Below are 18754 nucleotides of genomic sequence, written 5' to 3'. Positions count from 1 at the left end.
GTTCCTGAAATCAGCTCATTTTCCTTTTTCCCCTCCCCCTCCCTTTCCACTCCCCCCTTCCTCATGAACCCTTAATAATTATAAATTATTATTTTATCTTTTGATGTACGCACATGTCATTTTAGGAGGTCTCAATCGTCTATTTTAGAGATGTTTAGGTCTTCTGTAGTGTAGGTGTTTTCCATTATGTTAGGCAGTGTATTTATGCTTTGTATTAGGGACCTTAAGTTTGTCCCTATGATGATCATTATATTTCTAGGGCTTATGTTTAAATATTTAATACATCTTGAGTTTGGTTTTCCTATGTGGTGTGAAGTATGGATCCCGTTTCATTCTTTTGCTGGTGGAGATACAGTTTTTCCAGTACCATTTGTTGAAAAGACTCTCTCTTCTCCATTGAATGTGCTTTAGTCCCTTATCAAAAATCCGGTGTCTATAGATGCTTGGCTGTATTTCTTTTGAGAGTTCATAGCCACCATATATGGGGTTTTTGAGACTGTAAATCTTTGAAGGAACAGACATTCTCATCTTCTTCCTGTGGAACAGCTGGTAGGTTCAAACCTCAGTATTTATGTTTAGCAATCCAACATTTACCTAACAGCCCCACTAGGGCTCATTAAAGAAATAACTAAGCAAACATATAAACAACAGTTAAAAAAAAGTTAAAAGTAAAATGGATTGCTGGGAGAACCAGGTTGACAGTTCCTCCAAAAGCAAAACATGAAGTAACTGTATGACCCCGTACTTCCAATCTGAGGTAGATAGCCCAAAGAACTGAAAGTAAGATCTCAACAGATATTTGTATAAACCAAAATTGCTGCAGTATTATTCCCAATAGCTATCAGGTAGAAAACAATTCAAATGTCTATCAAGTTCATGGATAAACAAAATGTGGTAAGTCTATAAAATGGAATAGGATACAGGCACAAAGAGGAGTGAACTTTTGATTACGTGCTACAACATGGATGAACCTTGAAAATGTAATGTAAAAGAAGTCAAACAAAAAAGGACAAATCTTGTATGAGTTCACTTAGATAAATTTTGCAGATTAAGCTGATGTATAAAAGTAGGGTGTTGATTAGAGGCTAACAGGAGGTGGGAAAGGAGAAATGAGGAATGACTGCTTAATGAGTGCACAGAGTTCATAGTGAAAATTTTTGGAAACAGTGTATAATGACTAAGAATACTGTAAATATAATTCATGTCACTGAATTGTGTTTTTAAAAATAACCAAAAGGGTAAATTTTATATTTATTTAATCACAATAAAATAATATCTTAAAAAGTAAAAGTTGTTTATACCTTATAATGAGAAGTTGAAATATCTGCACTTTCCTTAGATTTCATTTCATCTTCTACACAAACCAAGTTAGGCTCTAAAGAAAAAAAAAATTAGGATGATAAAAAATTAATTGGAAGTGACTTAAGCTATATTTTCATTAGTTTCTTACCTCCCAAATCAAATGATCCAGGTTGTTTTCTTTGCTCTTCCATTTTAGTTTCAGTGTCAAAACCATCCTACATAATTATACGGAAAAAAATGAACATATTTTAAAAATAAATTAAAACACTGGGGTGGAAGTATTTATGAATAAATTTGTTTTATGTTAAAGTTAAATAAAACACAACCTACAACTACCTTAAATATGTTTAAAATAACTGATCCCATAATTACTATAAAATAGCTATTTATTTATCCAATGAATAAAATCTTGTTTTTCTTTACTTTGTGGGAATTGCTTTAAGGATAAATGAGAAAAATATATGTTTCTCAAAAATGTCTAATGATTTAAACAGCCATTGTTTGCTATTATTGTTTGAGAGCACTGAATACCCAACAACTTCTATGATTTTGGAATTTCTGTACAGATGATAGTTATACACTTTGAATATACTCCAACTCTCTTCAGGGAGTCAGTGCAGCTCTGTCCTAGTATAAGTAGGACTAGTAAAAGGTTTAATATCTAATTATAATTATTGTTCCCTTTAAGTAATATGTCAAAGAACTTTAAATATTTCAAAGAATGCTATATAGGACCCAGTTACATGCACTTAGAGACTACTACTGGAATTTATGTTTTGGGGAAAAGCTTTTTTCACTGAATTGGTGGAAAATTGAGTTCTTTATTTGTCAAGATGTGGCCATTCTTAGTTCATTAAGAATCAGCCTCTGTACCTTTGTATGTGCTCATAAGAACATCATGTTAATGCTAAACGATGCAAGCAATGCTAGCTTTCATGCTGGCTGGTGAGGCAAACAAAACCACCTCAACACTTTTATACTTCATTCATTCCGGCAATATTGAGAACCCATTAATTGTAAATCTAAGTGCTAGGTAGGAAGAAGAGAGTTATAAAAATTAGTAAGACATATTTCCTCTTTTTCAGGCACTTCCACTTTCAGGCTGCTCCAGGCAAATGACTTTCTAGACCTCAGAGGAATTCCACCACAAGCTACATGAGGTATGTTGTAGAAAGGACTCTAGCATTGGTTTGGGGAATGGTTCAGTGGTTTTCAACTTATGATCCAGAGTTCTAGGGGTTTCCTACTATAAGAGTAAATACCACGATGAGTTGCTTGGTCTCTAGACAAACCTCTCCTTCAATCAGAATGGTTGGATTTTTTAAGTTTCTGAGTATAGTGTTTAGAACAAGGTAAAAAGTTTGAAAAGCCTCGGGTTTAAACATTCTTTCTGCCACTTGTCTCAGTTTGTCTCTGGTGGCTTGTGTGTTGCTGTGGTGCTGAAAGCTCTGCTCTCTGGTATTCCAAATACCAGCAGGGTCACCCAAAGTGAACAGGTTTCAGCACAGCTTCCAGACTCAGAACAGACAGGAAGAAAAAGGCTGCCCACTTCAGAAGAATTAGCCACTGAAAACTTATGGGTAGCATTGACACATTGTCATTTACTGAAAACCTACTGAATGGAAGCATAACACTGCCAGAGATAGTGGCAGAAGATGAGCCCCTCAGGTTCGAAGGCACTCCAAAATATGACTGATAAGGAGCTGCCTTCTCAAAGTACAGTGGACCATAATGATGCAGCTGGAGTAAAGCCTACAGGAGTAAGGCCTTTCAGACCTTCATTTGCTGAGAGGGCACAACTCAAAACGAGAAGAAATAGCTGCAATGTCAATTAATACTTGGAATGTGGAATGTTCAAAGTACTAATATAGGAAAACAGGAAGTCATAAAAAAGAAATGGAAGCATAAAGAACAATATTCTTGTATTAGTGAGCTGAAATGGACGGATGTTGGCCATTTTAAATCAGAAAATTTTTTACTATGCCAGGAATGATACAATCAAGAGGAATGGCTTTGCACTCATTGTCAAAAAGGGCATTTCAAGATCTACCTTGAAATACAACACTTTTGGTGATAGGATAATGTCTATCTGCATACAAGGAAATTCAATAAATATAATTATTATTTCAATTTATGCACCAACCACTAAAGCAATTGAGGAAGAAATTGAAGAATTCTACCAACATCTTCAGTCTGAAATTGATCAAACATGCAATCAAGATGCATTGATAATTATTGGCAGTTGAAAGGTAAAAGTTGGAAACAAAGAGGAAGGAAGAATAATTGGAAAATATGGCCTTGGTGACATAAACAAAATTGGTGATCACATGATAGAATTTTGCAAGATCAATGACTTGTTCATAACAAATACCCTTTTCCAACAACACAAAGGTGGCCATATGCATGGAGTTCTCCACATGGAATACACAGAAATTAAATTAACTATCTCTGAGACAAGACAATAAAGAAGCTCAATATCAGCAGCTAAAAGGAGGCCCAGGTCTGACTGTGAACAGACCATCAATAGCTCATATGTAAGTTTAGGATGAAATTGAAGAAAATTTAAACAAGTCTATGAGAGCTAAAATTTGATCTTGAGTATATCCCACCAAATTTCTAAAACAGGTCAAGAAAAGATTTGATGCATTGAACATTAATGACAGACGAACACTAAAGACAGAAGACTAATGATAGAGCTGTGAGATGACAAGACCATTACACATGAAAAAAGCAAAGGGTCATTAATGGAGATCACCCTCTTGAAGCTGTGCTATATATATGCTTTTTCATTTTTCAGTGTATGAAACTCAGGATAGATGAGCCTAAAGGGGCAGCAAGTAGAACAGAAGGATTGGGGGAGGGGTCACAGTGGTGGAGGTGGGGTGAAAGGGAGATTGTCAAGGAGTCCATGTAGAAAAAGAATGTTTGGAAACTGATTGTAGTAGCAATTGTACATTCTACTTGATGTGACTGAAATTTGGAATTCCGACTAGTAATTCTTGTTTTATTTGTTTTTTTAAATTATTTTATTGGGGGCTCATACAACTCTTATCACAATCCATCCATACATACATTGTGTCAAGCACATTTGTACATTTGTTGCTATCATTCTCAAAACATTTGCTTTCTACTTGAGCCCTTGGTATCAACTCATTTTTCCCCTCCCTCCCCGAACCCCATCCCTCATGAACCCTTGATAATTTATAAATTATTATTATTTTGTCATATCTTACACTGTCCAACATCTCCCTTCACCCACTTTTCTGTTGTCTGAACTAATAATTTTTTATAAGACAGAAAAGATCAAAGTGGATGTTAGAAGAGACTGAGACTTGCTGGTAATCATAAAGTAGCTAAGGCAAATGGAAGAAATGATGAAGCAAAAGAACTGAACAGAAAATTTCAAAGGGCCGCTCAAGAAGACAAAATAAATATTATAGCAAAATATACAAAGACCTAGAGTTAGAAATTCAAAAAGGAAGGACAACTCATCATATATTAAACTGAAAAATTTCAAGAAAAAATTCAGGTCTTAAGTTGCAATCTTAAAAGAGTCTTTGGGCAAAATATTGAATGATGCACACAAAAAAGGAAAGAATACAGAGTTATTGTACCAAACGAATTAGTCGACAATTCACCATGTCAGAAGTTTAGCATATGAGCAGAAACTAATGGTATTAAAGGAAGAATTGCAAGGTACACTGAAGGCATTACCCAAAATCAAGCCTCTAGGAAATGATGGAATCCCAATTGAATTGTTTCAACAAGATGATGAGGCATTGTAAGTACTCAATCATGACAAGAAATTTGAGAGACAGCTAACAGGAATAGATCCAAAGAAAGGTGATCCAACAGAATGTGAAAATTACAGACAATATCAAATGCAAGTTAAATTTTTCTGACGATCATCCAACAATGGTTGCATGACTGTCCATTGACAGTCAGACTGAGTCAGAAATTCAGCCTGGACTCAGAAGAGGACCTGGAATAAGAGATAGATCACTGTGCTTCATTCACTATGTAAAGAAATTCAACTTGTATGGATCATAGCAAATTATGGATCATCTTGAGAAGAACGGGGAATTCCAGAATACTTCTTTGTGCTTATGCAGAATCTATACATGGATCAATAGGCAGTTGTGCAAACAGAACGAGTGAATACTACACAGTTTGAAATTAAGAAAGGTGTTTGTCAAGGTGTATCTTCTCACCATATTTATATAATTTGTATGCCAAGCAAATAATATGACAAAGTATGAGGATTGCAGGAGTTATTAATTTGCAATGTGCAGATGACACAACCTTGCTTGCTGAAAGTGAGAAGGAATTGAAGTCTTTAATGATGAAGATCAAGAATTGCAGCCTTCAGAATGTATTACAATTCAATATAAAGAAGACTAAAATTCTCACAACTGGACCAATAGGTAACACCATGCTAAATGGCGAAAAGATGGAAGTTATTAAGGATTTTGTCTTGCTTGAATCCACAATCAAAGCTAATAGAAGCAGCAGCCAAGAGATCAAAAGACATATTCCATTAAGTAACTTTGCTGTATAAGACCCCTTTTAAAGTGTTAAAAAGCAAGGAAGTTATTGTGAGGACTAAGGTGTGCCTGACATAAGCCACAGTATTTTCCTTGCCTCAGATGCATGTGAAAGTTGGACACTGAATAAGGAAGACTGAAGAAGACCTGATGCATTGAACTATGGTGAAGAATATCAAAAGTATCATGGACTGCCAAGAGTTGTACGAGCCCCCAATAAAATGATTTTTAAAAAAAGAGAAAGAGAAAAAAAGATAATGGAATTTTCCCACAGACTTTTTGAAGCCCCTTTGTACTTTAAAATGCTTTAAATCCTTACATTTACATAATGTTCCCGTTCATCTTCTATATCATCTTTGTCCATTAGGATTTTATAAAGAGGAGTTTTTAATGATAGTTTTGGTTTCACTACAGCCGATTCCATTCGTTCGCTCTCAGTGGTCACTTTTACTTTCAAGGTGTGAAAAGGTGTTGGGACTTCACCCACATTTAAACACATAGGATCTCCGTCAAATAACACTCCATCACAGTCACCATTCTTAAAACCAGGAGGATGGTAAGTTGGTGGTGTAACTGAAAAAAAAATTCAGGGTAAATTTGTACTTTTTATGAAACTGAAGAAAAATATTGTTATAAAAATACATGCAAATCGAAGAAATTTCCAATAGTATAAAAAAACAAGCCAATAAACTCATTGCAGATTGATTCTGACTAATAGAAACTAGGTAGGAACTTCCCTGCTTCCCCCCCAAGGGTTTCCAAGCTATAATCTTTTTTGGAAAAAGACTGACACGTTTCTCCCATAGAGTGGTTCGTGGGTTCTAACCCACAGCACCATCAAAGCTCCTTTGCAAATAGTATCAAATCCACTGCCATCCAATAGTATAAAAGAAACAATAAAAACCACCTTCTTACTATCTCCAAGGAGCTCTGGTAGCATTGTGGGTTACTCCACAATTGCTTCTCACGAGAAAGATGAGGTTTTATGCTTTGAGAAAGATTTACAACTTCAGAAATCCAAACGGGCAGTTCTACTCTATCCTATAGGGTTCCTAGGAGTCAGAATCCACTTACGTTAGAGGGCTTTGTTTTGTTTTGGGTTTACAAGCTCTTAAATCTATTTTATTCCCTAAAATTAATTTGTTTTCTTCTCTTGATTGACTATTTGACCTTAAGAAAATTCTATGTATCATCGTTTAGATTTCCTCCTCTGTCTCATGGGGAATATACATTACTAACCTCCCTCGTAGGGAAGGAACACTTGCGGCACATTGGCTAAAGTACTCATCTACCCAAAAAATGACGGTTCAAGTTTACCAGCTGCTTAGTAGGAGAAAGATGTGGCCGTTTGATTCTGTAAAGATGATCGGCTTGGGCAGTTCTATTCTGTCCTATAGACTTGCTATGAGTCAAAATAGACTCATCAACAATAGAAGAACCTTTTGGTTTATTGTGGGCATTAAATGAATTAACATGAATAAAATGCTTAAAACAGAGCTAGGACATATGTTGCCTTTATTATTGTTGTTTTTATGTACTGCTAGAAGATATTATGCATTTAAAATATTATTTCATATTTATGGCCTTAAAAATACAAATGAGAACATACTCTTCTGTACTTACCCCCTCCCCCTTCATTTTTACTTAACAATATCTTCTGGATAACTTAGTTTATCAGCACATTCTTTTAAATAGATTTATAGTATTCTGTTATATAGGATGAGCCCTGATGACATAATGGTTAAGCATTGGGCTACTAGCAGTTTGAAACTACCAGCTGCTCCTCTGGAGTAAGATGGAAATTTCTAGTCCCTTAAAGAGTTAATAGTCTCAGAAACCCATAGAGGCAGTTCTACCCTGTCCTATAGGATCACTATGAGTCAGTATTGACTCGATGGCAGTGAGTTTATTAGATAGAAGCAACATAATTTATTCAATCATCCAATGAAAAGCATTTAGGTTGTTTCCAGTTTGTTCCTATCTTAACCAATGTTATAATGAGCATTCTTATAAAACAAAACCTTGCATATTTGTGCACGTATTTTCTCAAGATATTTTTTTAGCTAAGACCTTATAGATTAAATAGAAGGAGTTTTCAAAATTTTCATACTGCCAAATTGTCTTCCAAAAATGTTATACCTATATAAAAGGGGACTTCAAAGAATTCATGGAAATTCCATGAACTTTTAATGGAAATTCCATGTTTCCAGTTTTTGAAGCCACCTAGTTCACTTTCTCCAAGTGTCTGAAAATGCCTGCTTTCCCATATCCTTGCCAATTAAAATGGTATTTTGCTATTAAGTTTAATTATGAGTGAGCTTGTACCTCACATTATTTATTGTAAAGCCTACTTAATCAAATCTTTATTTTTCAAATTGTGATATTAAATATAAATTTTACAATTTCTAAAAAATATATAACAATTTAAATGCTTTAAAACATTTATCTAAATTAGAATTTAATTGTTAGAATAATATTAAAATCTGCTGATACTGAAATAGGGCATATTAAAAATAGTACCTTCATCATAGTAAAAAAGTTTCATGGTCAAACAGACATCATTAGGCAGAGGTCCCAGATTTTGCATTAGGACATAAATCTTGCGGATAAGGAGAATACTTGCTTTCTTGGTGTAAGCATATGACAAACCAGATCTGTTTGAATTCTTACTAGAAGAGAATCACACAATTTCTTTTACTCTTTCAGATCTTATTCCTATTACAGCATTGCATGTGAAGTTGGAAATTACCATAAAATGGGTTTTTGCATCACTAATATAATTTTTTTGTAATATCACCACTAAAATCATTATTCTAAGGAGCTCTGGTGGTGCTATTGGTGTTAAGCCTGCTAACTAACTGCCAGGCTGGTGATTCAAATCTACCAGCTGCTCCAAAGAAGAAAAGTGCATCTATCTGCTCTCACAAGAAACTATATAGGAAATAAGCCTCCTGTGAATTCCCTGTATCCACAATTGAGGGAGAGGAGGAAAGAGGTTACTAAATGGAATGCACTGAAGAGTTGGGTATAGAAGGTCAAAGGCAGAAGCCTGACTTGAACAGTGAAAACTTGTCAGCAGATCCCCCTTATGATGCATGGTGGGCCTGATCTGGTTTCCAAAATTTTATGTATTTACGGGTTGTTCTGTTTTGTTTTTAATTCTATGTATTAGGGGGTATCACAGAAGTGTTATGTCATTGGGGATCACCCTCATGAAGTTGAGGTACATTTTTTTGCTTTGGGGTATGTGAAAATTAGGACAGCCGAACCTATGGAGTCAACAAGTGGTTTTGGCAGGAGGGGGGCACAGAGGTGGGTGTGGGGGAAGGGGTGACAATGTCAAGGGTTCCAAATAGAAAAATAAAGTTTGGAAAACGATTGTGGTAGCAAATGTACAATTCTGCTGGATGTGACTGGACTATGGAATGAGTTAATATATGTATTAATCACTATCAATAATAATTCAAGGGTTCATGAGGGAGCTGATGAACCCTTGAATTATTGAAAATGAACCCTTGAAAATGAGGAGCTGATGCAGGGGCTTAGGTGGAGAGCAAATGTTTTGAGAATGATGAGGGCAATGAATGTACAAATGTGCTTTACTCAATTGATGTATGTATGAGTTATGATAAGAGTTGTATGAGCCCTCAATAAAATGATTTTAAAATAATAATAATAATAGTAAAGAAACCCTAGATAGAGTGACCAACTTAGTGGCAGTGGGTTTTTCGGGGTTTTTTCATCATTATTATAAACTAATAACTCAGTTTTACATAAGTTAATATACAAATGATGGATGCTAACTAACTTTCTAATCACTCAAACAGACAGTAGTTTCCTAATTTTTGGCTCAATTTATACAATTGCATAGTAGCTAATTACCCCACATTTATTTTATATGCCTTGATAGTTGGGAAGTGTGAGAAGTTTTAGAATTAATTCTAAAATTTGGCTATATAATAATATTAGTAAAATGATCGTCTGCAACACAAAAAGAAACTCTAGAACAATACCTTAGGAAGTCCATTACTGGTCCATTAGTGGTATACTTGAATTTAAAGTGGTAACATTCTGTAATTGTCTTAAATAGAAAGCATTGTAGTTATCCATCTAATATATAGCACAGGCTACAAATGACTATGTTTTGCATTTATATGATTCTTAACATTGATTTGATGATTTTTTTTCTGCCATGTTAATTTACTGATCCATTGAATTTTCAAGTCCTACCAGTGGATTATCCCCCTGGTCTGGACTTTTGAGTTCCTCTTGGGCAGATACTACTTACTGAGTATAGAGTATATTATGTATATTGGATGGAAAGACCTTAGCAGGCAAATAAGGGAGGCAGCATCCCTCAGCAGAGTGGCTAAACACAGAGCTTTAGTCTGTGTTATGTTATAATCACAGGAAAATCATTTAAGCTTTTAAAGTCTGTTTCTCCAGTTAGTAAAAGGGACTGAAAACAATGTGTATCTCAATAGCTCTTTTTTCTATTTTTTCTTACGTTACCCTTTCAATTCTTTTTTTTTTTTTGCATTCCAGCTTCTCAATTTATTTACTCAGCACACAAGTTTACCACATATAATGAAACCCTTTCATTTCTTATCATCATATCTTTCCTTTATCAGGTGGAATAGTTGAATGTGACTAGATTGGGATAGATATTCAAACTTTAAATATGAGTTTCTTGTTTTCCATAACATTAAGTGCTTTTATACTTCTGTAGAAGGAATAGTGTAAATAACCAGAAATCAGTAGTTTACAAACCTCTGCTCATGTACACCTACCTGAGGGTCTTCTGGATTGTTGTATATCTATTTAAAAATAATTTACAATTGAGTTATCTGCAGATATGTATTGAAGAGGAGCTAAATTGTCAAATAGAGTATTCATAATAATTTATTAAGTGAAGTCAGCAAAGCAAAGCAGACAGAAGCAAGACAAAAGTAAACAACACCCCTGCCAAAAAACTATTTGTTACTTGCTTTTTAATAAATAGATCAGTTGTTTGAATAAATTGACATAATCTAATGGTGGGGCCATTGTTATTTAAGTAGCCCAAATATGTATTTTAAAAAGATAGTATTTGATAATATTTCAAAAAGAACATATTATTTTAATACTTACAGCTAGAACAATCATCCTTAGCTGAAATACAACAAAGAACAAAACTTACTTGAATTTTATAGAATAATTTTTCATAATAAATCTTAAGAATTTTTCCTATTTTGTCATTTATTCCTAATTAATAAATAATTATTACAGAAGATAAGCTTCATGATATGCAAAAAGACTTCTCTAGTCTTTAGTAAAACTTCACATTTAAAATTTCACTAATTCAGAATTTGTGATGATTTCAGGTAGGCCAAACCCCTCCCTAGGAGAAACGGGAGGCCGTCTGCTTTCTTGGAGATGTGCAGTCCTGGAAGCCCTGTGGAACGTTTTTACTCTGTCCCAAAAGGTCTCTAGGGGTCAGAATCAACTTACGGCAGTGGGGAGATGGACATCTTGAACTTTTAAGAAGAAATACTTTATTAATAATAAAAATAAGATTATAAAAGGCATTGACCCCTAATAAAACGATTTAAAAAAGGCATATGAAACTAAGTGAATAAGTATTTTGAAAGAATTAATTTCCATAAGCTAATGTGTTATTAATACAAGTACATCTTTAAACAATCAAAATTGGCTTTGCAAAATTAGTCTGATATTAATTCTACTAGCTTTAAATGAGCTAATGTTAGTTTTTAAAATATTCAAATATTCAGACTTCTTGATAACTCAGATTGGACCCTGCCAAGTTAAATGTTTTACTACCAGATAACTGCTGTTAGAAATGTAAATTCTAAAACAAAAAATAAAATTAAAAAAACTTACATATTTTTTCTGTAAAGCATCATAGCATCCTAGCATCCTAAAAAAAAATAAAGTTCCTTTTTCAAACTGAACGCATGTCCAGTAAATAAAATTCTTTTCACAAAATCCATATTTCCTTATAACTAAGGAATACAACAAAATTTTAATTAAAATTTCTCTCCTTATTAACTAGGTTATAAATACAAAAAACAATGTAGCAGAAATTTAAATTGTTTATAGGAAAACAAGCTATCTTAACAGTTACTTGTAGAGAGCAATAATATGAAAATGGAGCCTGAAAACACTGTGCTCACATGGTCATGAATAAAAGCAAATTCAGAATGTAAAAATGCAAAGTGTCCAGTGGTAAAGGAGGGATCATTAAAACTGGGTTAAACAATAAAAAGATATGCAAGGTCCCAAAATAATGATTTAAGGGAAAAAATTATATGTTTATGTTTTCTTTTACTTACCATTTCACGATCTGTGAAGCTCCTGGGCAATTTTCATCTTCTCTGAGGATTTTGACACAAAGATCTAAACACAAAAATGATAATATAAAGATCATCTTAAGAATAGTACTTAGATACCATAACAACTAGAAAATTATAATGCAGATTTTTTTCAGCTGTATGTATGCTAAGTATATCAATGGCGATGAATTTCCAGATGATTGGTATTAGTCATATAACTGAAGGAAGATAGGCTATATGGAAATAGATAGTATTTTATTCTTATAAAATTGTATCATAATGATTAAGATACATGTAGATGGGCAGAAAATTTGAACATTTTCATTTTTAAAAGGTACAGAATACATAAAACTTGATCTAAATCTTTCATGCCATCATTATTCCAGTCTTAGAATACTTGTATGGACCCTAACCCCAGGATAATACTTGTAAAGGGCCAAGATGTAAACTGGCTCTCAAAGGCAATGAATGCTGCAAAGAAGGGACAAGCAACACAGTGAAAGGACTAAAACAGGGGTGGGAAACGCCCAGCCCAAATCATCAATACTAGTTAATATCACTGGCCTCACCAAAGAAAAGCAATTTCTCACCAAAGAGAATCAGTTCCAACCATCATATTAGGAGTGATTTATTTAAATACTTGACCAGTATGGCCCAAGAATGATGTTATAAATATCTAAATGGCCCTTGGCAGGAAAAAGGTTCCCCATTCTGGTATCTCTCGGCCTCAGATTCCTTATCTGAAAAATACAGATAACTCAAGGAGGCTTCAAAATATTAACGGATAAATGGAATTAAAAGATAATGTATTTTTCCACCATTGTTTTGAAGCCCTCATATAGCATTTACCTTCTATGACTATAATATAAATTAACAAGAAACTATGCATAAAGTAATACCGTGCTTATCGTTGGTATACAACATAGGGATATTGTTATTATAGTATAAACTGGATGTATTACTTTTACTCTGGTAAAATAGCACAAAAAAGATAATATCGGACAAAGTTGAAAGTAATAGATAATTTTTATCTCTTGGCTTCATCATCATGTCATAAAACTTCCAAAGACTGGGCCATTACTTAGAAATGAGCATGTGTGAAAATGGAGGATGCCTGTGTTTTGTTCTGTTAGGTGCCATTGGGTTGGTTCTTACTCATAGGAAACTGCCTGGTCCTGAGCCATCATCATAATTGTTCTTAATGCTTGAGGCCATTTTTGTAGCCACTGTGTCAATCCATCTTGTCCAGGGCCTTCCTCTTTTTTGTTGCCCCTCTACTTTACCAGCACAATGTCCTTTTTTTTCAGGGACTGGTCTCTCCTGATAACATAAGGATAACTATATCATTGCATAACTACCAAACTACCGGCAGTCATATACCAGCCAAGTAGAGGTATGACCTTAGACATAACAGTCAGCACTACAGCTTCACACTTCAGTGTTCATTACCGGCATACATTAATGTACAAAACAGTTGTTCTTTTACTATTGTCATAAATGTGATATGTCAGGTAACGAGATAATTGATAAATGAAGTGTAAGTGTATAAGAGTAATATTGGGTAATACTTGAGAAATTGAGGGAAAATTTTCAAGCATATTTACTGAATATGCTTTTTAAAAGCCACTTATGTGAATACAAAAAAATTATACACAAATGTGGTATTATTCATAATTTCCAAAAGTAGAAACAACCCAAATATTAATCAAGTGATGGCTAGATAAAATGTAGTCTATCCATATAATGGAATATTATCCAACAAAGCAGTGAAATGCAATACTGATATGGGTGAACTCAGTACATTACGCCAGCGGAAAGAAACTATAGTCACATAGGACAATATCTTATATGATCCCTTTTATATTAAATGTTCAGAATAGGAAAACTGTAGAGACAGAAAGTAGATTGGTGGTTGCCTAGGACTAGAGGCCTTGGGCAATATGGGGAGTGCTTTAATTGGTATGAGATTTCTTTGTGGAATAAAACTGCACAACTCCATGAATATACTAAAAAACATTGACTTGAGTACTTTAAATATGTGAATTCTATGGTATGTGAATGATACCTCACTAAAGCTATTATTAGGAACATTAGTGGCACAGTGGTTAAAGCATTTGACTGTTGTCAAGTTGTCAGAGGTTTGAACCCACCTGCCACTCCACAGGAGAAAAATGTGGCTGTCTGATCCTCTAAAACATAGATAGCCTTGGAAACACTATGGATCAATTTTACTCTGTCCTATAGGGTCACTATGAACCTGAGTTGATTTGACAGAAACAGGTTCACAGGTTAAACCTATTATTGAAAGACAACAGACTTAACATTTCAAATTCAACAATTTACAGTTTTAAATACAACTATTGATCTCTATCTGGAGCAAAAGAGAATGAAGTTAACAAAAATATATATCATTTTTTAGAGCAGGCAAAATTAAAAACATTTAAAAGAAAGTTTAAAAATATGTTACCATCTAGATATCTTGTTCCATAAGCACATTCTGGAAATATTCCTCTCAAATATGTGATACAGGATACTGAAATGGCTAGGAGTCTCTTTACTAACACCAAAGACTGCTGTTCGGTTGATATTTTCCTAGGAAATACCAACGCACTCTAAAAAGTCAAGGGAAATGAAAACATTTTGTTGGGTTTATTAGAAAGTTAAAAAAGAAAAATAGATCCAATTTGTATAAGCATAGTACTCTTCAAAACAATCCATTCCCATTGTGATGAGTAATCTCCAAGAAGTAGGGGTATGGTATAAATGTGAAGGTTTTTCTTGAGTACCGGCCTAAAGGTAACATGCAAAGAGTGCTTAAGATTCTTGTTAAGAAGTCTCTTGCAGGCTATGTCTGTCATCAAGTTAAAAGTCATTTCCTTTTCAGTTACAGAATACATTTAACATTTGACACTTTTATCTTTGTCCCTGGAGCATGAACAGTCATTTTCTAGAAGTGGACTGCTCTAAAAAAAAAAATTATTATTTCATTAAAGTAACAGAACCTAATTTAATTCCTCTAGGGCACCCAACAATATAAGTAAAATTTGAATCACAGTTTTAATGCAATGCATAAAATATCTAATAGAATTCTTCATTAATTCAAAAGTTTAGCAAAATGCTTCATTTTTAAAGCATGGAGTTTCCTAATATAATTAAGCCCCCAATCAGTTGATTCTAACTTTATTTACATATATATAAATTAAAAGTAAAGAAGGTGAGATTTCAAGAAACAATGAAAACCGCTAAATCAATGTCTAGAAGGAATTAATGTCTTATTAATTAAGAATTAATTAAGAATTAATGTCTACAAGGAATCATACCATGGAAGTTCTCTTTAACTGTGCAGTGGCCATCTTCTGTTATAGTATTTTCTTTAATTCAACCTTGTGATACAAATATAAGCTTTCATTAAATTCAGAACTTACTTTTATCCCTAACATTCTAGTGTAAGAATATTATTTGAGTGCTCGCTTCAGCAGCACATACACTAAAATTGGAACGATACAGAGAAGATTAGCATGGCCCCTGTGCAAGGATGACATGCAAGTTCGTAAAGCGTTCCATATTTTTTCAAAGCTGTTCCCCAGCTCCATGGCTCCATGGCTACTTGCGTGCTACCTTTGCGTTCACAAAGGGGATTTATTCTCACAAAATGGTGTTCTAGATTCTTGTAAAGAATTTAAGTAATTCAAAATTTTTTTTTAAGTAATTCAAAATTTGAAAGAAAAAAAAAAGAATATTATTTGAATAGAACATTTTACTTAAAATGGAATATTTTTTAAAAGTGCAGATCACATAGCTATATAACTATTGTCAGTAATGCCTTAGGAGCCCTGGTGGCCTAGTCATTATGAGTTGGGTTGCTAACCACAAAGTCGGCCGTTGAAAACCACCAGGCACTCTGCCACGAAAGAAGACACTTTCTACTCCCATAACCCACAGGGGCAGTTCTACTCTGTTCTATAAAGCAGAACAATTGAACGAGTTGGCATCAACTCCATATCAGGGTTTTGGGGTTTTTTGACTAATGTCTTAAATGTAAGCCATTTGCATGCCTCACATAAATGGATTAAGAATAAAAATTTTAATCAATAGACAGGCCTAGAAAGTGAACAATAACACCTATGAGGAACGTGCTATCCTTAGAGCAATTAGCCAGGAGAGTGACATTTGAACAAAAGGAAAGTTCAGAAGGCCGGAAGGGGGCCAAAGAAAGACAAATGTTAACAGCTGACCCAGGGAAGGATTGGGATGATTGCTCTTAAGATGAAGGAATTGCACCTAATGCCGTGAAACAAAATGTATACTAATGGAATAAAAAATTAGCTCTGTAAACTTCCACCCAAACCACAATAAGACTTTCAAACCAACTGCCTGTTGGGCACTGTTCCAGTGGCATAGTGGTTATATTGGGTTGTGATGCTCAGTCAGCAGTTTGAAACCACAAGCCTCTCTGGGGTAGAAAGCTGGGACCCCTACACTCTTTGAGATTCAGGTATCCCCCCCTCCATAGTAGGTGATTTTTTTAAGCTCGAGCTTCTGGGTTTTTTTAAGGCACAATCTTCCTAAGCTTTTTTTATGGTATTTTAAGCATTGATGGCATTTTGCTGGTAGTTATGTAATGAAAAACTGCCCTATTAATCTTCTAAAGTTATATTTATTAAATTTGTAGTTTCAAAGTAACCAAATCAGGAAAGTTTCCTTCTGGCATGGCCCTGAATAAAATGTATTTTCATAGTGTCACAGCCATAAAAGGAACTGACAGCCAACAGAAATTACTTAAATTTTTGTGACAGATTCTGATGGCTCAACTATAAACTTTGGTATTTTGGGTCACTAAGTCAGAATTTACTTCACAGGAACGGGCCTTGAAATTTTTACGTAGTTTTTGTTGTTCTGCTCTCCGCAATTTAATTTTTCTTAGTGATCCAATTTAACTAGAAAAGTTTGCCGAAGAGTCAAACTTCACAAAAGCGCTTATGTCACGCAAAAGTATAAATCTACTCTAGTGAGACCCGAGACGTAAACTGAAGAACCTTGTAAGAAGAGTAAGATAGACATTTCCCCGCAAACTTATGGTCACTGAGACTAAAAGGCAAATGTAATCGAGAGGTGACAGAAAGAGAATTCAAAAAGCAAAGAATAATATGCGTATTCGGTATATATATTACGAAATGTCTGAGGGCCGGCAGGACTCCTGCGACCAGGAAGGCGCTGGAGGGCGCATGCACGTGGTCTAGGGCGCATGCGCTTTCTTTCAACGGTTGGTCACGAGGGCGAGACAATGGCCTTTGACCCCGAGTTGATGTTACTTTTCCCGCCCAGAGCAGCGCAAAGTATGCTGGGAACCCAAAGCGACGGCGGAAAGCCTGATGCCGATACCAGAAGGTGAAGTAATTGTGAGTGCAACGCCTTCACGTTGTGGAGAGCTTTCCCGTGGAGACCAAAATGTTCTTATCAGTCATCTAATTCATCTTTTAAAAAATTATTATTCTTTTAATGCCTCTTATTTGATTTAAGAAAATGTTTGGTTACTGTATCTGTCACGTAATCAATTACATTTCCACTTTATAGGGTCCCAAGTCTTCAGGGAATCCGTTGTGGGACCAGCCCTGGGTTGCTCTCCGTCCGCCGGTCCGCGCATCCGCACACGGGCGCTTAGGTTTGAGCCCGCTGTGCAGCCCTGACCGCGTCAGTCATCTTGTCCAGGGCCTTCTCGTTGTCACTGGTCCCTTCTGATGCCATGTCCCAGGGTGTGAGACAAGTCTCGCCTCCTGCCGCACAGGAGCACTCTGGCCACACTTCTGCCGAGCCAGGACCTGCTGGTTCTTTCGCCAGTCCGTGGTACTTCAGTATTTTTGCCAGAACCGTGATTCAAATGCCTCCGTTCGTCGCGGGTCTTCCCTGTTCATCGGAGCGCTGGTGGTGATGCTTCGGGCGGGGATCTGCGAGGTCGCAGTTGGAGACCAGCAGGGGCCGGGCACTTCTACCCTGTGCTGTCCGGTCTCTGAGTCAGTGTTCACTTGATGACAGTGAGTGTGGTTTTTTGTTCCTTGTTCGGTGTCTTTCACGTGCATATGAGGCGATTGGAAATACCATGGTCTGGGTCAGGTGTACTTTACATTTCCAAGTAACGTCCTTGCTTTGTACCGCTTTAAAGAGGTTTTGGGCAGTACATTTGCCTCATGTAAAATCTTTTCACCTCTGGACTACTGCTTCCATGAGCAGATGGAATCCTTGACCACTTCAGCTCTTTTCGCAGTTCATCTCGGTGTTGTTACCTGTTGGTCCATTTTTAAGAATTCTTGTTTTCTTGACATTGTTCTATCGGGATGGCTGAAAATTATTTATTTTTTTAAGGCTGAAAAATTTGATCTTCATCAGCAAGTGCTTAATTCCTCCTCACTTTCAACGAGCAAGGTTGTGTCATCTGCACATTGCAGGTTGTTGTTAAGCTTTCCTCCGATCCTGATGCTGCAGTCTTCTTCATAGAATCGTTTCTCTGATTATTTGCTGAGCATACAGGTTGAATAATTATGGTGAGAGATTACAACCTGGCACACACCTTTCCTGATT

The 18754-nt window shown here is 35.4% G+C and overlaps 1 protein-coding gene and 1 non-coding gene across 3 annotated transcripts in view; one reads left to right on the top strand and one right to left on the bottom strand.

Annotated features, from left to right (window-relative positions):
* HORMAD1 (HORMA domain containing 1) overlaps positions 1–15531 on the bottom strand; it is a 23333-nt gene extending 7802 nt beyond the window's left edge. The window contains exons 1-11 of one of the 2 annotated variants that reach the window (XM_004716594.2): positions 15499–15531; positions 14646–14790; positions 12179–12242; positions 11727–11763; positions 10977–10997; positions 10637–10663; positions 9860–9927; positions 8367–8515; positions 6166–6419; positions 1451–1517; positions 1302–1375 (exon numbers count right to left, since the gene is read on the bottom strand). In XM_004716594.2, coding sequence (XP_004716651.1) covers positions 1302–1375; positions 1451–1517; positions 6166–6419; positions 8367–8515; positions 9860–9927; positions 10637–10663; positions 10977–10997; positions 11727–11763; positions 12179–12242; positions 14646–14790; positions 15499–15531 — 939 coding nt within the window. The remainder of the gene's footprint in view (positions 1–1301; positions 1376–1450; positions 1518–6165; positions 6420–8366; positions 8516–9859; positions 9928–10636; positions 10664–10976; positions 10998–11726; positions 11764–12178; positions 12243–14645; positions 14791–15498) is intronic. The other variant, XM_004716595.2, reaches the window with a different exon arrangement.
* Positions 15532–15641: 110 nt separating this feature from the next.
* LOC115871459 lies at positions 15642–15748 on the top strand. The gene has a single exon (XR_004047317.1). It is a non-coding gene; the product is annotated as a U6 spliceosomal RNA (small nuclear RNA).
* Positions 15749–18754: the final 3006 nt, after the last annotated feature.

Source organism: Echinops telfairi, unplaced genomic scaffold (assembly GCF_000313985.2).
Source record: "Echinops telfairi isolate 266 unplaced genomic scaffold, ASM31398v2 ScPeMD7_5805;HRSCAF=6673, whole genome shotgun sequence".
In the NCBI taxonomy this organism is placed as follows: Eukaryota; Metazoa; Chordata; class Mammalia; order Afrosoricida; family Tenrecidae; genus Echinops; species Echinops telfairi.
This window is presented reverse-complemented; position numbering and strand designations above follow the sequence as displayed.